Source organism: Corvus brachyrhynchos, unplaced genomic scaffold (genome assembly GCF_000691975.1).
Source record: "Corvus brachyrhynchos isolate BGI_N302 unplaced genomic scaffold, ASM69197v1 scaffold14, whole genome shotgun sequence".
In the NCBI taxonomy this organism is placed as follows: domain Eukaryota; kingdom Metazoa; phylum Chordata; class Aves; order Passeriformes; family Corvidae; genus Corvus; species Corvus brachyrhynchos.
The window spans coordinates 7,854,530-7,876,860 of NW_008239110.1; the positions used below are offsets into that span (position 1 = coordinate 7,854,530).

General features: G+C 38.1%; 1 protein-coding gene across 1 annotated transcript in view; it reads left to right on the forward strand.

The window, feature by feature from the left end:
• CDC40 (cell division cycle 40) overlaps positions 1 to 22,264 on the forward strand; it is a 37,808-nt gene extending 15,544 nt beyond the window's left edge. The window contains exons 4-15 of the mRNA XM_008637766.2: positions 3,954 to 4,037; positions 6,008 to 6,147; positions 6,731 to 6,827; positions 8,501 to 8,640; positions 10,286 to 10,360; positions 11,008 to 11,053; positions 12,394 to 12,495; positions 13,739 to 13,854; positions 13,938 to 14,071; positions 18,878 to 18,954; positions 20,402 to 20,546; positions 21,298 to 22,264. Of these exons, the coding sequence (XP_008635988.1) occupies positions 3,954 to 4,037; positions 6,008 to 6,147; positions 6,731 to 6,827; positions 8,501 to 8,640; positions 10,286 to 10,360; positions 11,008 to 11,053; positions 12,394 to 12,495; positions 13,739 to 13,854; positions 13,938 to 14,071; positions 18,878 to 18,954; positions 20,402 to 20,546; positions 21,298 to 21,475 (1,334 nt within the window). The 3' untranslated portion in view covers positions 21,476 to 22,264. The remainder of the gene's footprint in view (positions 1 to 3,953; positions 4,038 to 6,007; positions 6,148 to 6,730; positions 6,828 to 8,500; positions 8,641 to 10,285; positions 10,361 to 11,007; positions 11,054 to 12,393; positions 12,496 to 13,738; positions 13,855 to 13,937; positions 14,072 to 18,877; positions 18,955 to 20,401; positions 20,547 to 21,297) is intronic.
• Positions 22,265 to 22,331: the final 67 nt, after the last annotated feature.

The window sequence follows — 22,331 nt, forward strand, 5'->3', positions numbered from 1 at the left end:
CATTTCCCTGCTCTCAGTTTAAATAGGATTCTGTGCTTATTACTGTCCCTGCTACCTGAGGTTTCAGATTTTTGTGCTACCTTTTCCTTGAGGATATGAGTTTCTAAAGATTGTGTAATTGCAAATTGCTTACTTTAAGTATTTTTTTAATATTATATTTCTTTAAGTATTATTTAAGTATATTCCCCAACCATTTTATCAGAAAGTATTCTTTGAACCTTCTCAGTGCCATCAGCTTTTTAATTTAAATGAAACCTACTCATTTCAGTAAGGTTCCCTTTATTCCAGGAGTTTGCGGAAGTGAAGTTTTCACAGGCACTGGAGATTTTTCCACATTAGGGTTAAAATCTGCAGTGGCTGAGAGAGCTGGGAATGTTTAGCTTGGGAAAAAGGAGTCCTGAGGGGGAGACCTTATTGCCCTTTACAGCTACCTGAAAGGAGTATGCTGATGGTATAATCCGTAAAAACATTGAATAAAATAGTCCAGGTAGGCATTTTATAATCTTCTAAAAGGTCCTCTCCCAATTTAATGGAAAGCCATTAATAATGGCTCTGTGGGAGTCTGACTTATTTTAATTGGTAACCAGTTTTGCATCTGCAGTCCTAGGTAATCTACCCTGGTTTGATTCCATTGATGTAAGGCAGTCTTCTTATTTTAATTTCAACTATTAAGGGAAGGCTGTCTCTCTAGAAAATAAAATTCCCCTTCACAAGCCATTATGATTTAAAATGCTTAACTAGCATTATTTTTGCAGTGTTGTATTCCTTGGAGCATGTCAAAAAAGACTAAGAAGTCCTAACATACAGCACGTGTTTATTCTTCTGTATTTGTGCTCTCAGCTGAAGGAGTCTCTTTTCTTGAAAATTCCCTTTTGAGTATTGTTTAAAGAGTCAATATATGAGCATATATACATTTTCAGAAGCAGAATTACAGATTGTGTTTCACATGCTGCACACAAACTCTTCATTAATATTTTAGCCATTTTATAGCTATTTCAGCATCAGTGCTTGTCCTAAAAGTGGACTGTTTCATTCATGCAACATTTGGTATTTTTAAATCTCTTCTTCACAAGATATTAATGTCCTTTTTAATAAGAAATAGTCTCTCCCTGAATCTCAAAGCTCTTTATGAGTACTCGGTAACTTGGTTATAGCAGGATTATACAATCACTAACACTGATATTTTAAGAGCCTAAAATAACTGACTTGGAAATAACGCTTGTGGGGTTTTTTTTTTATCTACTCATGTTACATGCAAACCTACAGTCAGTATTACCTGGTAACAATTGTAGGCACTTTATTCTCTGATTACTTTGATTCTGCAGAGATGCCAGTGCAGAGTGGGTTAGTCCAGCTGTATTTTTCTGCATACCTGAGCTACCTTGGGTCTCTGTGCTGTATTGCAGAGTGTGGTGTAAACAGGCTTTAATTAGCTGTCTTTCTGGAATGCACATCAAAGTCTTAATTATTTAGCCAACCATTTTCAGGTGCACTGAAATTAGGGTTGTAGGTGGAATTGTATCTTTCATTGCTAAAATGTTGCCGGAAATATCTGCCTCCTAACTAAAACTGAAGGAGACATAGAAGTCAGGGCACATTATGTGGGATACCAGCTGAGTAGGATAAAAGCAAGCTGTCTTTTGCAGCTGCGTGTAGGAGTCCCAGCCAGAAAGAAAATATTCTCTTTCACATATCCACTAGAAAGTAGAAATTGTTCAGAGCTTTTCTATGAGAATGATGCTGGACCAAATTCAACTCAACTATAAGAAGTCTCCACTTCCACGGGAAGCTGTGCTTGGCCCAGGGGCCCTATTCATGGGAGTACTGTCCCTCTTTTACAAGTGCCAAGCAAATAGAGTCCCGGAGATGGTGTCAATACAGTTGGAGGACAAGTAAACCACTGTATTGATTTTGACATAAATCCAAAGTAATATCTCTCTGCTGTTAACAGAAACCTTATAGCTTGGAAGAGAACTCATAGAAATAGTGGCTTAGTAAAAGCAGGCACCTAAATTAAGGGACGTCTGATTGCAGTGTTGGCTCAGTTTGGTTATCCACAGAAGTAAATCCTGCTAAGGGTCTGGAATAAATTATTTTATGGTTTAACATAGGAATAGAGGGAATGTATATTTCTTAAGATGACATTGGTGTTTACTTCTCTCCCTGTTCATGGATCATCTGGGCATATGTTGTTCCACAGCTGGGTCTTACCAGGTTTGAAACTGCAGGGCTGGTCGGCAGGTGGATTGCTGCATTTGGATGGGGAGTACCTGCTGTGTTCTTGGAATGGCTCTTCTACTAGTTTCAATAGTGTTATTTTTCACAGCATCTAAAAAAAAATTACCTGGACAGTGTTCTAGGAGAGCAGTCTTTCTGAAAAATGTTTGGGGAGACAATCTCCTTTGGCTATTGGAATGGAGTTGATAGGTTCTCAACTTGTATGCGTTTGTGTGTGCCTTTATGAGCCATTGGTCTCCAGAATGGACTGGATAATCTCCCACTGTTCATGATTGTCTCTGTGAATCAACAAAATACAGGAATTGGATTATATGCTGTAGGATTTAATTAATTATTTGTGTGTGATTGCTTTTACTGGTGGCTTAATATCTTTCTTTCTCTTTTTTGTTTTCCATCCTTGATACAGAGAAATTCTTATTGAGTCCTCAAGAGACTTTTTGTCACTTTAATATTTAATAAAAATTGGTGTTATGTCCACCAGGGTGCAGTCTTTCCTAGAAAAAAAAGCTATGGTGGTCAGTAAGTGTTCAGTACACCACCTGTTCCTTGGAAACCAAATGAATTTATTTGTCTGTCTTATAAGATCATGCTATCCAGTTCAGGAGAAATGGAGAAAAAAAGTTAGATATATGTAGTAAAATTGTAAGTGTCCTGAGTAGCTATGAAATGGTGGTTCATTTTGTAAAGTATTTATAAGAGTAAATGCTGCAGATTTTGTTGTGGCTGGGGTTTTTTTGTTTTGTTTTGTTTTTAATGAGGCTCAATAGTCGTAGTCAGGAAAAGAAGATGTGAATACTTAATTTTTTTAAAAATTAAAAGCCATGACTGCTGCTTCTGGTACCATCCACATTAGTTAAAGCAACTCCTTTCAAGTTGAAGAAACAAGCTTTCCCAATTCTGGCAGGAGGAGGATAAAGTAATTTTTGCTGTGGGAGACACAACACACGCAAAGCCCTAGAAAACTTCATTTGATTTTATTTTTTCCCCCCACCTCTGCCCTCTGCCTTCCAGCTGCTGCCACCCCAGGACTGCCAAAGAAGAGTAGCACTCTCTTTGACCCACCAGAAATAGTGGGCAGAGCAGGAGGCTGTTGCTGAAGCCAGAGGGCTCTCTGTATGCGGCAGCCACAGGCTGGTTTCCACGTGACTTACTGGCTTTGCAAACCAAGGAGCAGTGCCCTGTGCTAACGCAGCATTTGTTTAACATCATGTGTCACTGACATAAGATTTTGAGCTAGTCTTTTCCTTGTGCCATGTTACAACGAGAAGAGGTTGCTGTGGCATTTCAAAATCTAATGTTTGCATTGCAGCAAACTGGCCTGAATTCAGCGTTGTCCTCGCTTGGAGCAGGGGCATCCTGGAGTCCCTTCCCACTGGATTCTGTGACTTGGCTTCTTGTGATTACCCACCCTTTGTATCTTATGTTATGTATCTTGTGTTATTAACTGTTCCCTATTATATTTCTTTTTTTCTCTGTGTTGTGCAAATTTAAGCATTCTGATAGCAATATGTACTCATGGGCCTCATGGTACTACTACATAGTAATCTTTATACTCAGGCCAAGTGAAAAGTTAATGGGATTGCAAAGTTTCAATCCTTCATCATCCCCAGTTCATTCAGAGTCAACAGGAAGGAATTTACAGAGGGGCAGAATAGTAAAACTTGTACAAAACTGAAAAGCTTGAAATAACAGTATTTTTTTTCCTCTTGTTTCAGGTTATGCATTAGATCCCTCTGTAGATAACCCCGAAGCTGCCACCAAATATATTGGTTCTGTAGAAGAAGCTGAAAAAAATCAAGGTAATTAATTCAGAATCCTGTATAAATTACTTGCATCTCTTAACTGTTTTCATTTCTTCTTTACTAAGAAATGGAATAGGTATTAGCAAAGGAAGGTATTATGGGAGACTTACCCATGTCCAAAAACACAATAAAGAAAGAGATGTGTTGCAATTTTAATGTAGAGGGGGAAGAGAGATATTGGAGTGTTTTGTTTCCTTGAAGTAGCAAATGTTTCAGGCTGTCACGACAAATTGCAAAATAGGATTTGCAATGTGCCATTGCATGAATACAATTTATCTGTACAATTTGAAACACCTTTTTGGTCCTCCTAAATTCTGTCTTAGCTAACGTTGTCATGTGTCTGCATTAGGATACCTGTATGTTGAGCTAATCACCATAATTGCTTCTCAGGAGCACACTGATCACTCTGTGTGCAACCTCTGGCACTCCTGTTGGGAGCTGTATGTTATCTCTGCTTAGCAGAGTTAAGCTCTTTGGGTTATTTGGAAAAGAAAAACCACTGGAAGGTTGCCAAATGGTAACAGTGTGGCGTTCCACTGGGAGGATTGACTACCAGAGGCATGGGGTTTGTAATTAATACTTTGATACGAGATATTTAATACTCAAAGGGACTTGGGGACTCAAAGTTCGCATTGGAAAACTGTACTTGTATAAACATCGTGGTTATGCTTTGCCTTGCATGTCTTTTTCAAACATCGTATTCACATGGGTACACAAAGGATCTTTATTTCTGTGTCCTCTTCCTCGGGATATATCCACGCTTATTTCACTCTTTTCTTCCAAAGAAGGAAATTAGGAAGATTAAACCATTAAAAAAAATTCAAAAAAACCCTTTTCGTAACGGAATTTCATACTTCATTTTAAGAAAACCCTTGATTAATGTGTGATTCCTTCTGATCACTACTTAACTTTTTAGATTGCCTATTTCCCTCTTGTTTGTATAAAGCTTCTTTTGTCTCTTTTGCACTAGATGGGTATTACTACTGCTGTAGAAAAACATTGTTTGAAAATTGAACATAATTGTGTATACAAGCTTGAAATCTCAAAAGATGTTAAAATAATTACCTACCATTTTTTTTTCCTCCCATGTCTATATTGTACAGTGTTTTTGACACATGAAATTCTGAGGGTACAATATTTGTGAAAAGCTAGTATTTCTATGAAAGAACAAAATAGTGGTTGGAGAGAGATGACTCTGTCAATAGTGACAGTCTTTTTAATAGGGCCTGTAGCAATAGGACAAGGGTAATGATTTTAAGCTAAAAGAGGATAGATTCAGACTAAGTTATAAGGAGGAAATATTTTACAATGTGGTTGGTGAAATACTAGAACAAGTTGCCCAGACATGTAGTGGGTGCCCCATCCCTCGAAACATTCAAGTTCAGGTTGGACAGGGCTCTGAGCAGCCTGATCTGGTTGAAGATGTTGCTGCTTATTGCAAGGTAGTTGGAGTACATGACCTTTAAAGGTCACTTTCAACCCAAACTATTCTATTATTCTATGAATTTTTACTAAATTAAAATACACAGTTGTGTTTGGGGTTTTAGGAGACTTGTCTTACTTTTGGTTTGGGGCAAGTTTTTTTGAAACTGAGAGGCGTCAGAGGGATCAGAAACCAAGAAGACTCTACTTTAGAAAACTACACTATTTAAAGTATGAAAATTGATGTATTCATACAATCTGCAGACTTACTGTTAAAAAATCATGGATACATGCATGGTTAAATACTCTAACAAGCAAGGATACACAGTTAAAGTGGTTCCTCTGTTAGTGTGCATAGTTAGCAGTGTTCGTAGATGGAAAAGTGAGCAATGCTTTGGCCAATTTTGCTCAAATACATTTTCCATGTTGTCCCTTATACTGAAAGGGGCGACAGTGGTGGCTTTTTCTTTTAAAGTGACTATGGTGTGACCTCTGATGTTGTATTCTATGTTAGCAGTTAGTCAGTGTATTGTTTCCTTCTTCAGGTTTAACAGTGTTTGAAACAGGACAGAGGAAAATTGAAAAAAGGAAGAAATTCAAGGAGAATGATGCATCTAATATTGATGGTTTTCTGGGACCATGGGCAAAGTATGTTGATGAAAAAGAAGTAGCCAAACCCTCAGAAGTAAGTACTCCTTTAACAAAATGGATACAAATTGTTAGTACATGGCAGTGGTTTCAACAGAGATACTGCTACACTAGTGCTTGTCCAAGCAGAAGATCCATGCTATGCCTTGGGCTAATAGAAACATTTTGGGTGGTATGTCCAAATAGGATGTTCCAAATATTCTGCATTCAATTATTTGGAACACTTTTTGGAAATAAAATTAATTCAGTCTGTGTATGGAGTCTGATTAAAAGAAGCAGCTTGGAAAAAAAAAAATGAAAGTAAAACTTTTTTGAAAAAAACTGGCAAATGAAAACCGCCAATATCACACAGACAAATACACACACACTGAACCATCCAAACAACAGATGTCCTTCTTGTCCAGTCAATGCTTAGCTTTAGTCTATGAATTAAAGGATAATAGTTCTTTTCAGTGTGCATAACTTTCCGAGTTTTTGTTTTGATAAGTGTATTCTCTTTATTGATGCTTAGAAATATTTCTAATCTCATCTAATAGTGAGTAAACAGTAGTACGGTTCTGGATTTTGTTATGTGATTCTGAATGCTGAGTTTTTAAGAGATCATATTTTATTTTTTCCAGGAAGAGCAGAAGGAGTTGGATGAAATAACAGCTAAGAGGCAGAAGAGAGGAAAACTAGAAGATGACAAACCTGGAGAGGAGAAGACTATATTACATGGTAATGGCATCTTCCTGGCTGTTCTCATTTTCTAGCTCGCTGTGTTTTCTTGCCTGCTGTGTTAATTAGTAAGGATGGCAGACAGCCTCAGCAGTTTGCTGAGGCACCTTGATGTTTCTGTATTGGAGATAACAGCACTAACAGGCATAAGCATAAAGGACAGAGGAAGAGATAAACTTGGACTAATTCCACTTTGTACTGTGAAGAGCAGTGTGGAAATGTTGTTTTTCAGGGTACTGGTTTTATTTATTTATTTTTAATGTTACTAGATGCACATATCCCTTTCCTGTTTCACAGAGCAAACATATTGAAGTTATGAGTTTGGCTTAGTTTCATCTTCAGAATTACTGTAGTTTTATGTCAGTATTTTCATCAGCAGGTAATGTTCTGAGTTATGGTTTATGAACAATTTAGAAAATCACTTGGACTTTACATTTCCTCAATTTTTAATGTAAACGTTCTTGCCATCATACTATGAATAATTGTGTATCAATTAATTACCCTACGGAAGCCTGTAATATGTGGCACCTTCAAAGAAAATGGTTTGCTAAGTCAGTAAAATGCAGTAATTTTTTGAAACTGTTACTTCAGCTGTCTGTATACAAAACAGCCCTGTGTTACACTGCTTGGTGCATATAGTTTGGTAAACAGGGTCTCTCTTTGTGTACCAGTTTCTACAGCCAGGCTCACATGCACAAGCTGGGAGCATCCTCTCTAGTGTGCGTTGAGGAAGAAGTGGTGCCTGTGAGATACGCGTTGCTGACACTAATACTTTGTTCTGTTTATGTGTAGTAGATCATGACAGTATTTATTGAACAGCAGTGAGTATAACAAACATGAAACTTTAGCCACTCAGCCCCCTATGGACTAATTATTTCGTATCCATGTTTTTGTGCTCTCTACCTGAAATTTCACAGTGAGAGACCTTGCCATATAAACTGTGATCTCCTCACACACAAACGTTCCAGAAATACGCCATTTTGAAGATGTGTGTAAGCATGGATACTGTGCAAGTGTACAACCAAAACTGCCATAACAACATTCCAGAAAGTGAGAAATTAATTTAATCAGGGCACAGTTTATTGTCATGGCTACCCAGCGTGCGTCTACTCTGAAATAATCCGTTTTCATGCACAATGCATCCCTGTGTTTCTGACTGTCCAGTCGCTTCTTAAATCTAGTTAAAGAGCAGCTGTTGGCTGCTGCTGACCAATATTGGTTCGTGCTGGCCAAATGAATCCTTTCTTCCTTGATTTGTAATTCTGTTGACATGACTGGCACAGCACAGAGCTGGCCAGAACGTGAGTTGCAAGCAAATGTCAGGGTTAGAGTTGCACGTTTTAATCTATGAATCTAAGCAAAGTCTTTTTGGTCAGGGGAGCTCTCTTGCTGTTTGATGATGAGTAACATGTATAGGAGAAAGATTTTCTTAATGTTTGGATTGTCAGATTCCAGGCAGACTTTGCTGAAATGACACAGTTTAACTGATGTCAAATAAGATTCCACATCTGTATCCTATGAAGTTGTTTTTTCTTACACCTGCTCTCTCACCTCTCCCTCTACAGCAGAGCAGCTCTGTTGAGAAAAATTGTAACTGTGTGAGTTGTTGAGCCTTTCAAAGATTATAACCTCTTAAAATATGGATTCTCAGAATTCTGTGTTTACCTTTTCAGTTAAAGAAATGTATGACTATCAGGGGAGATCTTATCTTCATGTCCCTCAAGATGTTGGAGTTAATCTCCGTTCTACAGTACCACCTGAGAAATGCTATCTTCCAAAGAAACAAATCCATGTGTGGTCTGGGCATACAAAGGTAGGAATGTTTGTGAGCGTACAGCGTAACAACCCATTTAATTTTCGGTCTGCAGCTAGTAATTTCTAGAAAACTGAAGAATCAGTAGAAGGGAAGAGTATTTTTACCATACTCTGCATGTAATTGGTTGCATTACATTCTCACACAAGGTGTTTGCCTGCTCAGTTGCAGTTGTCTAGCTGCATATACTTTTGTGTTAACATTGTGACTTCCTGACCTACCTTCAAGGGAAAAGTATTATTCAGTGACTTCTGCAGGTTTTGAAATGATTTCCTAAACTACCATGCGAATAACAGTAAGGCTAATTCTAGAGATTCCTAAGAATGTTTGGAGGTTGAGGGTTTTTTGTAGTAAAAGTACTTAAGGGCTGTTTCGTATCAAACTTTGGAAAAGTTACATAGCTTTTGTGATCGTGGTGCATCAGTGTTACAGGTTTCCCAAATACAGCTAATACCTTTGACATGTGTGTCTTGGTAAGAGGTTTTTTTTTTGATGCTGCTTAACATCCACAGTTCCTTCTTGTGTCAGATACCAAAACTATATACACACTTCTGGTATTAAGAAAGTGTTTCACTGCTCAGGGTAGCATAAACTCAATTTGCTGCTTCTTTTGTCACTAATTTTAAGTATTGCTTGAGGGGGAGTATGCTGCACTGCAATGGACAGCACCTTAATAATATTTGAAAGATGGAAGAAGGGAGGACACAGGGAATGTTTCTAGCTTTTACCCATTTTTTTTAGTTGAGTCATATCTCTGAGCTCTTCTTTAATGATTGCTGCATCAACGAGCTTATAGCTGCAAAATTATCAGGGCTTTCCAGAATGACATCTCCTCCCCAAAGCTCCAGTCACTCCTCTGCCTATTATCCTATTACAACAGACTGATGTGTAAAATAGCTTTTTCCTTCAAACAAAATGAATAATGATATCGGTGAGAGAGGCAAAAGAAAAATGGGCTGACAAATTTAGAAAAGCTGAGGGATATAAGTAGATAATAATAGGGAGGATAAAATACCCAGCTCCAACCAGGGATGGGAGGGCGGAACTCGATGGCATATGACTAGAGTAATTGATATGAAATGGAAAGGAGGAACATTAAAACCACAAGTACTTGGGGTTCTTTGGAGTTCCCAGAAAGGACTACATGAAATACAGACAGCTGTGAAGATGCTGTGCTCAGGAAATCTGAGCTCAGTGGGCAGAGGGCACTGGTAGTATATGTAAGAAATTATAAAGTTATAATTTTATATAATATATAATATTTTATAAGAAATTATAAAATAAAAGCTTTTTTTTTTTTTTAATTCCTCACCTGCCCCACTTGGAAAGGCTTGTTGTACAGACACAGTCCCCCAACCCTCAGTTTGTATTTATTTGCTATGTTTACCACAGTAATGGTGTGGATGTTGAAGGAGATTATATATATAGCTGTTAAAGTGAATCAATTTTTTTCCAATAACAATTGTTCAGAATACATCACTGTTTCTAAAATAGGATGTGGGCAGGTTATTTCTTTTCAAGATACAGTATCTGTATCTGTATTTTATGAAGATAAGCTTTAGCTTTTTGCTTGGAAAAGAGGGCAAATGAACTGAGGAAACATCTAGATGATTCACTTACTGTTAACTTATGTTATTATTTACAGGGTGTCAGTGCAGTCAGATTGTTTCCTCTGTCTGGGCATATATTGTTGTCTTGCTCTATGGATTGCAAAATTAAGGTGAGTTATTTTTCTGTTTTCATGTATACGTTTTATACCATCCTGGAATACAGACAGTGCATTTTAGGATACATAAACATTTGGTACTTCTACCAAATACCTTTTGTCTGTGTTGCTTTTATTTTTCTCACTTAATTTTTAAATTACAAATTCATTGGAACAAAGACAGAAATAGTACATAAGACTGAGGCTGTTAGAACAGTGTTAGTTGTTTATTAATAGCATTTAAAAGGTCACAAGTTTCTCACGTTATTGCCTTTGTTGTTATATTAATTCATTTTCTGTGAAGCGTAGTTTTACAACTACTAACAATAGGTCTCTGCTGAAGTCTTTTGCTGAGACATTTGCAGTTTGAACTAACCTCACTTCAGCATATAACATCAGAAAGCTGATGTTTTGGGGGGTTTTTTCAGTAGCAAAACCTTAAGTCATTAAAGTTGGTATATGGTATGGGAGTTTTAGTTATTCTAAGGGGATTTTGCTAACAGGAAGGTGACAGCATTCTGGTGAATTTCTGGATAGATTAATCAGTAAATGGTATATGTTTGCAATTAATTTCTTTAAAAATGTTGCCATGTATGTTTGCACTTAATTTCAGCCATTATTGTTTGACAATTGACTTGTTTCCCCCCATCCTTTTTTTGAAGCTGTGGGAAGTATATGGTGATCGAAGATGTCTACGAACATTTATTGGTAATAGTCTTTTTTTAAACTCATTTACATCTAGAACAACTTCCTGGAAGAATATGATTTAGGTTAGCTTATTAATAGCTTATTTTCATAGAGAAGACTTGTGTGCATCCAAGGCAATGGGTGTTTGGTATGATCTTGACAGTAAGAAGTGAAAAAGATGCACGTTTCATTAAGAACTTTGTCATTATATCAAGCAATTTAATATTGATGTGTAACACCTTACAACCCTTAAAACATTAGTGTACTACAGTCATCAATACTTTATGCAAGACTCCTTTTGAAAGGCAAAATTTTGACATTAAATTGCCCCATGTTCATGTTGAAAACAGCAACCCTCTGTATTTAACCGGGGAGGGGGGGCGTCTCATGATCTGATGATCCCACCTTAAATAGGTCATTCCATCTGTGCTGAGTTTTTAGTGCAAAAGCATGGGAAATCTTTTTTAGGTTCAGGTACAGTCTTTGTTCATGTAACAGGTGCTTTTTAAAGCACATAGCTGAGAGAGAGAGAAATACAAACTTCTTAGCAGCCTTGAATGCAGAACAAAAGTAGCTGATTCTCCTATTGAAATAGGAACATTTCTAGAACACTGAGTGAATATATGTTGAGTAACAATAAAGAAATCTTTTTTCACCTGTTATTTCTGGTGACAGCAGTGCGGCAAAGATGATGGCTCAAAAAGGTTCTCTCTCAACAGACTGCTCTTTTTGAACAGTGTGACTGTTTTTCTCAAAAGATTCTTATTGTCGACCAGATTTGCCTCCCATTTTGCTGTATTTCAATTACTGTGTTAATATTTTAACTAAAAAGAACTGCAAGTCTGATGTGGTGGTCAGATGAAAGTATTGAGGCTGAGGAGCAGCAAGGTTAACATCAGATGAAAGCATTCTTAGTTTTCTGATTTAATATTTCCTGTATTTTGTACCTGTTTTCTAATTATAAATGTTTCTCCATTAAATGTGTCTCATGTAGTGTTTGTCTCTCCTCTTTTTCATTAGATGTTGCCATTTATTAGTGTGTTTAAAATTTCTTCTCAAGTTCTGCTCAGTTTATGTTGTTTCTGTGCAATGCTTTTGTTTCTCTCTCCAGTGTCTTAGAGGTGTGAGGGTGTTATGGGGTTTTATTCTCATCATTCTTTAGTAGTTACTTTTTCTTTCTCATTTAAATTATTCTTTATTAGTTCTCTTGAGGAACTTCAGTAAGTGGTTTTCTTCTTCTCTTTGCATTGTTAGAGCATTTAACTGGAGTAATATGAGTTGGGTTTTTTTTAAAAACCCAACACATTAATTCTAAGTATGAATGGATGCGAGTTTACCATTGCATTTTTTCTATTTTGTAGGACACAGTAAAGCTGTTCGAGACATCTGTTTTAACAATGCAGGCACTCAGTTCCTTAGTGCTGCGTATGACCGCTATCTAAAACTCTGGGACACTGAAACAGGTAGGCTTGTGTTTGTAGGTGCTGTTATTTGTCACTGTTTTTAAGTAACAGGGACTAGAATGATATCATTCCGATTGTTTCCGGTTGTCCTTCTTATTGTCTTGTAGCTCACTGTTTAGGCTTTCATTACAGGATAATTAGTCTTTTTTCCCTTATATGTTTTGTTGTTATCTGTGGTGGTGCAATTGACACTACCTGTATTTCATATACCTTTTTATTTGAGAAATTTGATAGTTATTTGTAATGCTAGAACATTTTTTCAGCAAAAAGACATCTTGCCAAATCATTTAATTGCATGTTTACATTTACAGCTGTAAAATTACTCTTTACACCTAAATATGCTTAATTTAGAAAAATTAGCTCACTTGGTCTTTTGCTCAACCCGAACTTGAAGAGCACTCCAATTAAAAAAAGGTGGTCGTAACTGGGCTGCTGATATAGGGAGTTGAAGGGTAGGTCTGATGCTCTCATGCCTGGGAGATGCTCTGTAACATTCTGATACAAATAGTTTCTTAAATTAAAAAAATACAGGATAGATTTTGATGGTGTTCTTTTAAACCTGGGTCTCTTCCTAAGACAAGAAGTTCCCCTGTTTGAAAAAGATGTTAGGTTTCTGGGTTAGCAGTGCCACTAATCTTATACAGGTGGTAGCCAGAAAGGTGAAAAGTCAAATTCTCCAGTCTTGAGTCTGAACTCAGTTGTTTAGACAGAGCTTTTGGATTAACATGGCTCCCATAAGTTACGGATAACATGTAATCAGGGTATTTGTGGCTGAAGCTATGAGAGGAGGTCAGGGCTTTATTTTGCAGTTGCATTACTGTTACCCTTTTCTAAGGTTAATCTTGAGTTCTTGCCCAAGTTTGTTTCCTCTTGTTGAGAAGACCTCTGATCCTAAGGAGGGGATGTTTTGCAAAGACAGTGGTCAGCTTGTGATGTCCTGAACCAGTCCTTATGTTCTTGATCTGTCCTGGTGGCATGCAGGGTACTGAGCATTTGTATTGATTGGAAAGCTGTAGCAAACTTACATAACAGTTTGTATGTGTGCGGTTTATGCAGGTGCATGCACACAAATGTGAAAGAAGGTCTAATCAAAGAGCAGGGCGAATTCTACCTTCTAATTCTCTCAAGGACTTTAAAAGAAGTATTATCTGCTCTTAGTAAAGTGCTTTTTTTCAATATCTGCAAACAACCAAGCCCATAGCACTTCCAACCTGATACAGTATGAATGGGTTTTCTGTTGCAGGGCAATGTATTTCAAGATTCACCAACAGGAAGGTTCCTTATTGTGTCAAGTTCAATCCTGATGAAGATAAACAAAATCTATTTGTTGCAGGAATGTCAGATAAGAAAATTGTGCAGGTATGCCTACTCAATATTTATTTCTCTAAAAATACTGCTATTTAATAAAAAACAGGTTCTTATTCTGACTCTTTTAATTGCAGTGGGATATTCGAAGTGGTGAGATTGTGCAGGAATACGATAGGCACTTGGGAGCTGTCAACACCATTGTGTTTGTGGATGAAAACAGAAGGTTTGTGAGTACATCTGATGACAAGAGTTTAAGAGTCTGGGAATGGTAAGTTTAAAATTTTGAATTTTACTTCAAAGTGTATTGTGAGCAAACTGAGAAGAGAGTTTATTTTTAAAAGTGTACATAGCACATAGGCCACTGGAGTGTACTGAGTTGTAGCTAGCTCAGGAAAAGCTTTAAAACGCTGTTCTGACTTGATGCTTGAGACACTTCATAGATTTCCTCTTCCCCAAAGAAAACATAAGACAGCCCTATCAGCCTGAAACACACTGCACTCTATTAATGGTCTCTGCTCTCTCCCCTTTCCCCAAGGGTGTATTAGTCTTTAAATTAACCTCTTAAAGAAATATCTACTCTATTACAATTGGTGTGTGTTGGTTTTGAATGCTTTGAACTTGGATGTCCATAGTGTTATATAGTACTTGGCCCATGTTTGAAATAACTAGTTTAGTGTAGCTTTATTCTGGTTTTCTGATAGTCTGGCTTCCGGCAATCATTGATACACGCAGTATGAATACAATAGATGACAGACAAGGGAGAGTCTGTCCAAGAAAAAATAATACAAAATATTTTAAATGGTTTCCAGTTTTTAACATTTAACCTGTGGAGAAAACAGATCACTCCTACCTGAAATGTTTTTTGCAAGATTCTAGGTACTAAGATCTTGAATTTTAGACTTTTAAGATTCCTCTAGGATTTGAGATTTTTTTTTTTAAATAATCAGTCCCATATCTTGAGGTATTCATTTCCTTTTGCTGTTCACACATGCAAAGCTGTTGCATAATACAGACACTAGTTCGACAGCTCTGTGACTAATCAGTTCCTTCCTAGCTGCCTTTTTTTTTCTTTTTCTTTTTCTTTTTTCTTTTTCTTTTTTTTTTTTTTCCCCTGTAGCCCAGACAGGAGGAAAATAACTCAAAGAGGACACTAGTTCGACAGCTCTGTGACTAATCAGTTCCTTCCTAGCTGCCTTTTTTTTTCTTTTTCTTTTTCTTTTTTCTTTTTCTTTTTTTTTTTTTTCCCCTGTAGCCCAGACAGGAGACTCCAATCTGTGGTATTGGAATGCTACCCAAGCAGCCAGCTAAATCCTCAGCTTGTCTGTGATCGGCTGCTATCATTGCCAGTAGCAGTGGGAATGACCAAAGTCTGGGAACCCAGGCTTAGGCTAGACATAAAATGCTGTCACCATATGCCACTCCAAGAAAGCCTCTGTTCAGTACTTCATAAGTAGACCCATGCAGTTACTGAGCTCCTTAAAGAAAAATCTTTACAATACCATGTCTGCTATGGAATGTCTCATCTCTGGTGAGTGGGAGGATGATCTCGCTTGCACAAATCTGTTATTTCCCTGAGATTGGATTGCCCTTGTTTTATGAACTTTGTGTGACGGCTGAAATAAATAGTGAAGTGGGTGGATTTAGTCAGTCTGTGGGGAAAAGCAGGAAAGGCAAAAAGGTTCTGGCATGGGAACATCACAACCTGATTGTTCCAGTAGCAGAAGTTCTGTCCTTCTGAAGAAAAAATACGTAATAGCTGCTTGTACGCTGAAGAAAGAGCTCCCTTGTTCAAATGATTGGGAACTCGACTCTAGGCAATACTCTGCGATGCAGTTGTTGGGAAATTCTTTGGTTTTATGAAGGGCAAATGTAATGCCATCTTCCTGGGCATGACTTGTAAACCTTTCCCCACAACCTGCCATGATATATGTTAATTGGTCTGTAAGCATATATCTATAACTTCAAGATCCAGATTTTTAAAATGCCTTAAAACTAAGTTAATACATTTGTTGTGGAAGATTTTGGAGCTCAGAGACTTACATGGCAAATCATTTCTCAAATCTTTTTTTCCTAAATTGATAAGAAAAATTATTTGCTACTTAGCAGTGATTTGGTTACTGCACCTTTTGGCACTTTTCTTCATATGCTCTTCAGCACAATGTTCCTTCAGTATCCTACAGAAATAAAGTGGAAGTAATTATGACCTGAGTATGGCCTTAAAAACCAGTAATTAAAAGTTGGTCTAATTGCTTAGTTACAATTGTCTAGAGGAATTTTGTAGTGTGTTTTGTAAACACTTTGACTTGGCCAGAGCTGGTACTGGGATGGCACGTCTGACTTCATCACAGTGAGGAACTCCTGAGAACTTAAATCTCCTTTCCCCAAGAATTCATCCCATGCACAGATTTCACTGGGCTGTGCTTAGAATTGCAGTTGGTTAGTTGCTGAAAGTTCAGACTTCAAGTATAGCACAGACTCTTTTAGATTATATGGTTTATATAGGAATATTAATGGGAGTACTTGAAAATTTGTCTGCTTTTGCATTTAATGTGATTGGGATATTAAAGTTGACATGGGTATCATATTCTGTGTTCTTTCTTCTAGAAATGCAAAATGTTGCTTTGTCTTTGCTTTGTCTTTTTTTTTACTGCTTACCCGAGCATCTGATCCTACTTGGGTAAGCAGTGAAATAAGTTGGGCTTTTAACTTTGGAGGCTGTTACTTCTTTTTACCTCCAAGTCAGCCAGCAAAGCAAGAACTGTGCAGTGGTAATTTAGCTATTATGCTGACTGGCTTGGGAGGCTTGTCATCTCTGTAAAGCTATGCCCCTCAGCAGGCCTTTTTGCCCATGGTTCCTGGTAGAGATGGTGTAGTCTTCTGAGAGACGTCTTCATGATGTGTAGGTCCCAAAACTGGATTGGGTTGGACTGAGGGTTTGGGTTGGCTTCGGGTTTTTTCCTTCTTTCATTAAAGAGATTTTTCTTCCTGTTGCCTGGGGAAGAAGTTGTATCAGAACCCCAGTATAACACTTCTAAATCTTGACTAGCAGGTATCACTTCTGGTATTTAAAACTTTTCAGCCTTTGAAATGCTATGAAGTGGGGAAAGGACTTTGAAATATTTAAATATTAAAAATTCATCACAAAAAAAAAAATCATATGAGTTTTGAGGTTGGGCAACCAGGATAGCATCTATGTTGGCAATTTTTTTAAGGTTTTTTTAAGAGAGCAGGCTGACACTACTTATTTAGCAATTCGACTGGAAGCAAATGTGAAACACAAATGCATGTCTTTATTCTGCCTAATAGTTTAATGCAGCATATTCTGCTGCTGTCCTAAGTGTGCCTGGTAGGTATCAACATAAAGCAGAGCTATTGTGAATAAATTCTAGTAGATGAGCCAGGCCTCATTTGTAAAACGAGAAGAAGGCAGAACAACCTGTGCTGCATTTAAATTTCTGAGTGCAGTACAATTCAGTATTGGAGATGCATCTTCTGTGATGAGACTTTAATGGGGCTTCTGGTGGGATTGGTTCTACCTGGCATTGAGGACTCGAGAAGATTGTTGGTCTGCAGGAGTGTTGGGTGGTGGGAGTGGATCAGGGCCTGGCCTTGCTGCAGTAATACCCTTGTGTCCTGTTGCAAATGGAGCTGGAAACTGTTTGGGTAGGATGTGGCACAGGGGCTGCACTTCCTGTGCTGTTGGGTTGATCGGCCTCAGAGATGACGTGGACTTTTTGTTACTTGTTTACAGATTTGCTGCCCAACAGCAGTCTTAGGTCTGCCTGTTTGGAAGCTGGTTATCCCTGGCCTAAAGCACATGCTTTTATCCATGGAGTGTATTAAGTGGGTTGTCCTTCTCACTCTGAGGAATAAATTATTTTAACATTTAACTCACAGGAGCATTTGTGTCACTTCCTGACAACAGAGCAGCTTCTCACCCTGCTGCCCCTGTGTGTGTTGCTTAACTCAAGATGGTGGGAAATAACTTCCTCCACAATAAAGCAGGATGGTAATTACCTTGCTAATGCCGACCGTATTGCCATCCAACAAGGCTCGGGCAGCTGGGACGAGGCAGCCACCCACGCTCTCCGCTCCGAGAGTGTCTAATTCACAGCAGCCCTTCTGCTCTGTGAATTAGACAATGAAGTCATAAACATCCCCTTTGTATTAATTAATGTTGCTACAGAACATTTTGCATGTGTTTTCTGCAGAATACATTAATCAAATCTATTTTCTGCTGGAGGTTTCTTTTGCTTAATGAGAAAGCCATGTGCATGCCTTCCCTTTCTTCCAGTCTTCCAGTGCAGGGTATTAGGAATACTGTGAATATGCACAAACCGTTAGTAATTCAATTTATATAGTCAAAACCAAATGGCAGTTCTGCGAAGTAAGGGTTAAGACTGTCCTTGTTTTTTCCCTAGGCCTTTGTACAGGACAGTATATGTTAAGGACATGCTCTGGCACAGTCTTTTATGCCATTGAGCTGGGAAGTTCAGCGTTCAGTTCAGCTGTGAATATTTGGAATTGGTTGGCATGCTGTTTTGGGGAGATCAGGAGGAAAAGGGCATTATCAGAGAGATGAGAGAGAGGGAGAGAATCCTGTTTTCTTTTCCTTTAAAAAAAGTTTTAAAAAAGAAGAATTTTTTAAAAGGCAGAGCAATTCGAGTTAAAACAAAACTCAAGTCAATGAGATACTCCAGTAAGATCCATGCAAATGTCAGTATGTTCTTGCTATCTAAATAGGAACTTTGTAAGAGCTGCAGTTATACTGGAGGCAATAAAGGAACTTTGTGTAACAGTTTACGCTTAACCATTAGAATGATGACTCTAATTTAGACTCTGGATCATTTGATTGTGGTAAATTCACACACTCTGAGGTTATGCTGTAGATGGCTCCACAACTGGAGCTCTCAGGTGGACATTCATAATATTTTTGAGCTTTTGCATATTCTTCCTTTGGATGCCACCATACATTTTCCACAGTTCAGTCACCACGTAAATCCTCAGCTGACTTGAGGCAACTCTCTGGAACATCTCCACGTCTTCATAAAACACATACTTCTTCCTTTTGCAGGGACATTCCTGTAGACTTCAAGTACATAGCTGAGCCAAGTATGCATTCCATGCCAGCCGTGACTTTGTCTCCAAATGGTAGGTTAACACTTTACTGCCTTCTTAGACCTAATTTACTTAGGCATGTCTTACTGATTATATTTCTGTGATGTTGCTGTGTTGCATCCTCCTTTCAGCCCAATCTAACCCCCCTCCCCAGTCACTCTGTGCACTTATTCCAAGATTGGACTGGATCTTGTTTTGATTTAAAATTATAAAGAACAAGTATGTCAAAATGAGGGTTTATATCAGGGTGATTGTATCAGTTTAAAATTAGGCCTTCATCCAGACAAGGCAAAAGGACTCTTCATAGAGCTGCCATGTGCTGTTTGCTGCTTTTAAAATATTAAGAGAAACAATGGTGGGAACTGACAATGGCAGCAAAGAGTTAAGCAAGTTCAGCAGTCCTTGTGGTGCCACTGTTAAAGCAGAAACTGATGTTGTACATGATCCTGTCCCCTTCTGGTCTGAATATAGTCCAAAAAACTCTTGCATAAGATAAATCCCAAATTATCTCAGTGTTTCTTTATGCTAATGTTTCACTGGTGTTTATTTTCTTCAATGAGAATAATGCTGAAGGAGGATAATTGTTTAGTGCCTCACATAATCAGTGAAAATCCTTCTAACAGGACAAAAATCCTGTTATCTGTTTTGGCCAAATTTAAATACCTTAGTGTCACCATTATTACAGTGTTGCCAGATTTGCTGTTAACAGTGCCATTACGCTGAGTAGAGGCTGATCAACTTGTTGCACCGCTAATGTTACATTGTCACTGCATAAAACACTTTAAAGGCAGTGACAATATGCAGAGTTCAGGACAGAAGTCTCTGTTCTGGGTGTTGTGTAGCACATCCTCTTCACTGAATTCTCAGGCAGGAGTTAGTGCACTGCCAAGATGCAAAATGAGAAGGTTGATTAGAAAAGCCTTGATTTTTCTTTCACGAAAATATCTTCATTAATTGCATTCCATTAAGGCAGAGAATACTAAATATTTGCAAAAATGTAAGTATTTTCAAATTCCTTCCTCTACCTTAGACCTATTTTTCCCATAAAGGAAAGAGGGGATGACTATCTTAGAGTACCCACAAAACAGGTGATCAAGTAGATTGCAGCTAGGTGGATTTTTTTCCCCTCACTGACTTACGTGATTATGTGCAGCAGCAAGATTACACTGTATCTTAAAAACTTAACAGGAAGTCAGTGGGGTTGATGCAGCACATAGCTGGAACAGCCAGAGCGTTAGTAGAGTCCTGAGTGCATTTTGTAGGAATAGGCATCCCAAATCCTGTCAAACATAAGGTTTCAACTCTTGGCAGTTGTACCAGGCAGAAGCAATATCAACTGTTACCTAGAACCCTGCTACATAATGAAAATCTGGATTAAGATAGTGTAAGAAAAATTATAAAAGTCTATAAAAACATCCCAGTTAGGTCTGTTTCCTCAGATGCAGCACCCTGATACCATCTTTGTTTATTGCATTTACAGGGAAATGGTTGGCTTGCCAGTCAATGGATAACCAAATCTTGATTTTTGGAGCTCAGAACAGATTCAGATTAAACAAAAAGAAAATTTTTAAAGGTCACATGGTAGCTGGCTATGCTTGTCAAGTGGATTTTTCACCTGATATGAGGTAAGTTTTTGTGGGAATGAAATTCGTCTTAAAACTTGCAGGTATGGACACTAAATTTCCTTTTGAATCCTCTGCAACATTCATGAATGCACAGTCATCCTATTGGCTCAGCATCAGGCAGAGCTCTCTTGCCAAGCAGAACAGAAAGTTTACTCTTAGTATCTGATAAGACTAAGAGAGGCTTCCACATCTGACTCCCATCTGTCTTTCTGCACGTGGTGTGCAGTGCAGGGTCTATTCCCACAACGTGCACTTGTCTAGAGTATCTGGGGTTTGAACTCACCCCATTCCCCCAGTTCGTAGGTCTGGTTGGGTATCCTCACTTACTGTTCAGAGAACCATCTCTTTCTTCCTGTTGGCTTAGTAATATGCCCATACATTTAGTACTGTGTGTACATAATATACCAGTTACTGTAAACCTGGGGAATAACCTCAGCAAACCCAGAGGAAAAAGCATCTATAATTTTAGAGAAACTTGTGGCGCTTTTTCTTTGGTTCCGGTAACACAGTGCAGGGTATAATCACACTGCTTAGCACATTTACCTCACAGTTGAGGAATCACCTTCTGCAGGACTTGTGTGCTCTTAGAGCACAGCATGAATGCTAATTCCTTGGTAGGTATGTTTGCAGGCTGTGTCAGATGGGAAGCTCCCTGGGGGAAGCTCTTTTCTGTTGCTCAGTTGCTACTTGTAATAGTATACAAGCAGTCTGTACACATAATACAACTTCCATTTTATTCCTGTTAATACAGCTATGTAATATCTGGAGATGCAGATGGGAAACTAAACATCTGGGACTGGAAGACAACAAAACTCTACAGCAGGTTAAAAGCACATGACAAAGTCTGCATCGGTGCCGTGTGGCATCCACACGAAACATCCAAAGTCATTACGTGTGGCTGGGATGGTCTGATTAAACTATGGGACTAAAGAGGATGCAAGTCCTGCATACATCTGAGATTAGGGTGCATTCTGCTGTGAGGGTGGGTAGACATTTGTAACACTGCAGTTCTCAGCTCACTGTATATATGCACTAAACACCAGGAAATTCAGAAGACTCAAGTGAAAGGATAAAGTTCTAAATATGGCATCTAGGAATGAGAAACTAAGCTGAGGTCATCTGAAGCATGCAGAATCATGTGCCAGTTTGTCTTGCCACTGCTTGTGCAAAACACTCTTGTAAAATAAAATAATTTTAAGAAAAACTATTTTTGTGGTTCTGGCTGTCAGAGAATTAAAGGAGAAAACCAGCAATTGTGTAACTTTCTTCCTAAGAAGAAACCTTTGGTACCTACTGCAATAGAGCTGAAAAAGATAAGCACAAATCCACTTGCTGAGATTTGCTAATTCACAGTAGAAATGAAGAATTAATTGGAATCTAGCAGTTGTCAGGTGAGCTCTATCAACTGAAGATGCCATTCATAGTCGTAGTTTCTGTCCGTAGAATCATGAGGATCGCTCCCTTTCACCTTTGCAAGTAGTCTTCATTTTCAGGGTTTTCCTTGTGATGGTTGTGTGCAGTGTGTTGGTTTTTTGTCTTCCCATATGCTATTCTGTTTCATTAAGCATGGCATATTAAAAAAAAAACTGAATGTCTCTTGTTCTGTTTGGAATAGTTTGTATTATAAGCCCCGCGAAGGTTTTTGACAATTTAATGTATATACATGTCACACTTTTTCTCTTTAAAGAACTTATTTTTAATAAACCTTTTTATAAGAAGTCTGCTTATCTTTGTTCAATTTTTCTATCTTGCAGTGTCCATATAAAATATTTCCTACCATCTGGT